Source organism: Centroberyx gerrardi, chromosome 15, assembly GCF_048128805.1.
Source record: "Centroberyx gerrardi isolate f3 chromosome 15, fCenGer3.hap1.cur.20231027, whole genome shotgun sequence".
Taxonomy (NCBI): domain Eukaryota; kingdom Metazoa; phylum Chordata; class Actinopteri; order Beryciformes; family Berycidae; genus Centroberyx; species Centroberyx gerrardi.
Genome location: NC_136011.1, coordinates 901,473 through 907,472, shown reverse-complemented (window position 1 = coordinate 907,472; position 6,000 = coordinate 901,473). Strand labels below are relative to the sequence as shown.

The 6,000-nt window shown below is 41.9% G+C and overlaps 1 protein-coding gene across 1 annotated transcript in view; it reads left to right on the top strand.

The window, feature by feature from the left end:
- Nucleotides 1-425: 425 nt before the first annotated feature.
- zswim8 (zinc finger, SWIM-type containing 8) overlaps nucleotides 426-6,000 on the top strand; it is a 71,300-nt gene continuing 65,725 nt past the window's right edge. The window contains exon 1 of the mRNA XM_071903725.2: nucleotides 426-2,095. Within this exon, the coding sequence (XP_071759826.1) occupies nucleotides 1,918-2,095 (178 nt within the window). The 5' untranslated portion in view covers nucleotides 426-1,917. The remainder of the gene's footprint in view (nucleotides 2,096-6,000) is intronic.

The window sequence follows — 6,000 nt, the reverse complement described above, 5'->3', positions numbered from 1 at the left end:
TTGGCTGACTTAAGAAAAATCACTTTAATACTCCTATAATAGCTTTATAGGGGCGGTGGCACTCAATTTGTATTTTGTAGTAATCTTACAATATTTATATTTTTATTTTCTATGGTATCCTTATAATATATTACAGCATCTTATAGTTTATATATTTATAGTATTTTGCTCTGATATTTTGTATAGCCTATCCTCCTAAAATGTATCACACGATTACAATAGTTCTTTATCGTACGGGGCAGGGTAATCGGTGTAGTAGGCTACGTTGACTCCATATGCCTGCAGTCTAATCGACTGGTGTTTTATCTTATTACCTTTACAGAATAATGTTTAACATTAAGACCAGGCAGCCGGAAGCTGCGATCAGCTGATGGAGGAGGAGCAGCAGGAGAGGAGAGCCATCTTTTCCCCGGCAGACTGACTGATAGAGACCGGAGGAGAGGGACTGGGGAGATCATTTGGGGAACCCGGTGTCGGTAAGAGGCTCAGAGACTGTCTACAGGACGACAGGACAACCCGTGTCACCCAGGACGAGAAATAACGTTCGGACTGTTCAGGATTTCCGCAGAGCTGATCAGGAACCTGCCAGCTCTGAGAGGAGGCTCTTTGATAAATAAAGAAAGGGAAATATTTTTGGAGTGGAGATATCACAATACCTGACGTTTATAATTTGGATAAGTAAAAGAGTGTGCATAATTTGAAGACAGTTTACGTAAAGAAGCATGTAGTCCTTCCAGCCTGAAAGGTGTGTAGCATCACCGGTCAATGTAAACAAACAGCAGCCAAAGCTAAGCTAGCGGCTGGAGGTTAGCTCGCTAGCTAACCTAGTAAGTAGAGCAAACATTAGCCGGGAGGACCGAGGTAAGACAACGGCAAACCGAATTGAATAAGCTTGTCGGTGGGTTCAAACTAAATTTTACCCTCGACATCGACGTTGGCAACGGGTGTCAGTTGATGCATTGTTTGTGTTAGCATAGTAACCCGTTATTAGCTTTGTTAGCTTTTCAGCTAACGTTAGCTATTTGCATTAGCATGTTGATACATACCTACCCTAGCATGTAAAAGTAGCAAGCTGAATGTCGAACCAACAAGATAGTAACTTCCGATACCAGGGGATTTATTTTAATTAAATCGCCGAAAATATCTTGCTGTGAAAGATATTCTTTTATTATTACATTTTAGGCTTTGTATAACGACATGACAAATTGTCCCGCTGTCTGGAGACGTGTGTAGCCCAGTTGACTGGATGGAAAGAGTAGGGCGTCGGAATGAAGGAAAACAACTTTATGACTTCTTATGAATTTAATTGTATCGATACCTAGCCAGTTATTACCTCTAGCTGTTGCTAAACTATATTGTGTAATTACGTTCCTAAATACGGAGTGGAATTTCAGTTTTGTATTCACCAGACTCTTCACTGACCATACTCAGCTGGTGAGTTTGGCTCGTCTATCCTCAGCGGCAGCAGTAGGTATAGTGAAATAGACCAGAGGAACCTCTGTTCAACGTGGAATCGGGCTGTAAAGGGATCCACAACTCAACTAGGCAGCATGGAGTTGATTCAGTTTCAGACAAGTATATCGCCCTAAATGGCAAGGAGCTCGATTGGAAAGATAAAAGGCCCCATTTAAGTTAATTAACGACACTTTGTTATTGTGCTATTATTTTCTTTTTTCCTATAGACTGAATAAAGAAAATCGCCGCCTTGTTAGAGTTTCTATTATGTAGGAGGCCCAGCGGTAAGCCTCTCAGCTGTGTTTTGGTTGTTTCTGGCTTCCCCTCCCCCAGTCTGGAGACTTAGATTCTCCCTGTCAGTTGTGGACAGTCTTCGCCCGTTTCCCCTTGATTTTAGTCTGAAGAAAGGCCGTGGCCTTCGTCGCTGTCCTCCGGACTCCGAAGCAGATAATAGTGGATGTAATGGAACTGATGTTCGCCGAATGGGAGGATGGAGAAAGGTTCTCCTTCGAAGACTCGGACCGGTTTGAGGAAGACTCCCTGTGCTCCTTCATCTCCGAGGCCGAGAGCCTGTGTCAGAACTGGAGGGGATGGAGGAAGCAGTCTGCTGGACCCAACTCCCCTACTGTAAAGATAAAAGGTATAAGTACCCACAAACCAAACATACATTCTTCGTTCATTTTTGGATTAAAAAATCCCATTCATTTCCAAAACATATAGCTTTTTTTTTGTTTTTTTGCCTTTTCCACACTTTTACATGGTTTTGTGTTACTCTTACAGGAAATAGGAAACTCTCTCTACAACCCAACTGTTGCAGTATGTCATTGATGTAACGTTAGCATGCTTATTTGAGGTGAATAGAACAGCATTACAGCCAGGGGTAGGACATTAGCAGCTTTATCTGTGTGTTTTATCAGTTTTATCTGTGTGTTTTATCAGTGTAAGTGTGTCTACTACGCTAAACTCGTTAACACCTTTTTGGAGTTATTTATGTTGGTGTACAAATCAATTTGGCTGATACAATAGGAAAAAATGCTAGTAAATTTTGGAATTCAACAAACACTGTGGTAGATAGGCAAATATAACTTGCAGGTTGTATTTTATTCTGTGGCTGATATTAAGACAAACTCAGTGAAGAAAGTCCAGCTCTTGCTTGGTCAGAGCATCTCTGCGTATTGCAAAGGGTCCAACAGGAGATATCAGTCAGTTAACTTTTATGGATCTGAGGAAGAAGAGAGTGTCAAATGTTTTTCACAAGTTCGTCATCATACTACCTCTATAGTCACCTGCTCCAAGGATGTGTGAGTATTACTTCTTGTAATTTTTATATGGCTTGCAAAATGATGAAAGTCTGAAAGTGGAACCCACCGGCTACTGGTGGATGAAAGTGTTTCCCGGCCTGTGTGTATGTGTATATTGATACTGCACAACAAGCCCTCCATGATCTCTTTTACTATACTCATCAACAAGCAGAAATTACTATACAGGAGGAACAGCAGTAAGTGCTGGTGAATGGCACTGACACCCCATTTGATTCATTGGTTCATTGTATGCTTCAGTGTATCCTTGATATGATATCCATTAGTTTATTGGCAGAGGTGAGAGAACAGTTAAGGGTATGCAGAGATTTCCTTGGTTTTGAGAAAGCCATGTGTGCAGATGTGGTGGGTTCTGCACAGGGATAGAGATTGAAGACTCAGTAAGAACACCCAGCTTCCTGGAACCCATGCAGGAGCCCAAAGCAAGGAAACAACTGCTGAAACTCATTAAATGCATTATGCAAGGAAAAGCTAAAAAATTTATAGCATACTTCATTTCAGAATTTTATTTAGGTGGTTTTATTTTGGTGGTCATCCTAAGAGTTTTACACTCAGACAAAACCTTGGTATTGCATCTCACAAAGCCTTGTTTTCTGTCCAGAAGTTCAATATGCCTTACAGTCAACCTCTCTCAAAGTGAGGAAAGTGTGTACTTTCAGTCTGTGTAGTAGTCTTTCTCAGCCTACTGACTATGTGGTTTGTGTTAGGAGCAATGTGTTTGAGATTGGGGGTGTACCAGCAGGCTAACTAACCCAGTCAGCTGAGAGCCCCTCTCTGTGAGGCCTATTGGGCCAGAGCTTGGAAGGGGCAGTTGGAGGTCACAACTCATGTGGGGGCTGCAGTGTGTATGTGTGTTAGCCCACAGTGTTTGGGTTGAAGTCGTGATGGGGGAGGGAGCTTTCGAGTCAGCTGTGAGCTGTAAAGAAGGCTTTGTCTTACACAGGTCACTAGCTAGGCCCCAGTGCTTCAGGGCTGTTGTAAGGCAGCACAACACTATTTTATCCAAGCCTTTCCTGAGTATTAAAAACTATTTTTTTACTGACCACCTGAAGGAAAATTTGAACCACAAGATAATAAATATTTTAGATAATTTCTTAATGAAGGAGTGCCAGCGGCCTTAGGTTTGCCATCACGTCCTCATCATCAAAATCCATACTGGCAACTTTACCACCCAATCCCAGTCAGGAAACCCTGCGGAAAGGCTTTCTGAAACACCAAAATCCCCCATTCACTTAAATTGATATCAGTAAATAGTCATGCAAGTATATTTTCAAACACCACTGTGTCATTCAATGTTGCCAGGTTTGGCCAAGAAAAGATAGGTGGTTGTCTTACCCTTGTCTTTATTCCCTTTTAAAGACTGTGGTGAAAGCACAAACAGGCACAAGGCTACTGCAAGGCATGAGGGGGGGGCGAGGAAGGGAGTGAGTGAGCCAGTGATCTAGTGAGAGAGTGAGTGATTCTTCACCTTTTCACCAGCTACAAAGGAACAGCTGTTATAGCGGGTCCCCTCTGTGCTGGCTGCTGATTGGTGGGCAGCCTGCCGTCAGTCACCGGGTGACTGCCAGTCAGAGGCTAGCAACATGAACTCTGTTACTACCCAGCCACCCCCCTCTCTTCAGCTTCTAGCGCTTTACTATCTGACAGTCCGTCTCTGTCTGGCACTTTCTTTCTTTCTTTCTTTCTTTCTTTCTTTCTTTCTTTCTTTCTTTCTTTCTTTCTCTCTTTCTCTCTTTCTCTTTCTCTGCCAGCTGGGTATTGGTATGTCTGGTTCTCCATTGGCTTCTCTCAGTCTGCCTTGGATGGAAAGATGATGCTGTAGCTTCCTTAAAGGATAATTACAGTTATTTTCAACCTGGGCCTTATTTTCCTAATTTTTGTCATGACAATAGATTGTGTTCAGAATCACTTACTTCCTTCACTGTAGAGCTTGACGTAGATTCAGTTAGTCGGGAGCGCTGCTGTACAACACACACCACACTCTCTAACAGTTGAACCCAAAAAGCGATTAAAACACTTCCTTTCAACATACTGCAATGGCACCCGCCTACATCCAAATTCTGATTTCCGATTATCTGTTGCCTAAAACATATGTACTGTATATTGCGGTATTAGATATGTTATTTTAAGTAGCATGAACTAGACCAGTGGGGCTGCTAGGGGTGCTAAGGGTCCATGGTAGCATAGGGACAAAGGGGAAATTTGTTACAAAAAAATTCTAGAAAATATATATTTTTTTAAAATGTTATATTCAATTTAAAAATAAATCTCATCGCACAAAGGCTATCTTTTGGTATTAATTGTCATACTACCATTTATAATAAGAATCATTTTTGTCATGTGCCGCATGCACCTGTCATCAATCAATCATTGTGCAACATTCCGACAACACAGTGGCCCGGTGCATAACTAAGATGGCCCAGGATGTGTCGTTTCAACCTTTGGAGCAGGTGACAGCCAGCCCATATTTTGCATTGCAACTGCATGAAAGCACAGACGTAGCCAATGCTGCACAACTGCTCGTTTACATTCAGTTTCTCAACGAGGAGAACTTCGTGGAGGAGATACGGTTTTGCAAAGCACCCGAAGGTCACTGGAAAAGACATTTATCGAGTTATGCAAGTGGACAGTGATATGCGCATGGCATTAACAAATCTGAAACCAAAAATTTACAAACTAGGGTAGAGAGAGGGTATATACACACTACAAAACAATACTACAATACTACACACACTCTCTCTCTCTCTCTCTCCTCTATCTCTCTAGTGGTAATTACAAGTAGAATATGTGGGAATTTTTTGCGGTCTCCGTTATCGCCCACCTGGCATCACAAATTTAGGAAATTTCACTCACAGCTATTTAAATACATGTGTACCTGCAGTGTGAATGTTATTGTGCTGAAAGGATGTGTTTTAATCGCTTTTGGGTTCCACTGTTGGAGATTGTGTGTGTGTGTGTGTTGGACACCAGTGCTCCTGGCTAACTGCTAAGCTACATCAAGCTCTGTCGTGAAGTAAGTGATGAAATTTTGAACACTCATTTGCCATGGTTGCAAAAATTAGGAAAGTAAGGCTCAGGTTGAAAATAACCTGAATAATCCTTTAACTTCCTCCCACTGATGCAGCTGCTACACACCATATCTTATGCCCGTATCTGTGAATTAAACACTCGCAATAATAATCAGAAATGGACTTTGAGTCCAATTGCATTATCAGTTTTTCCCACA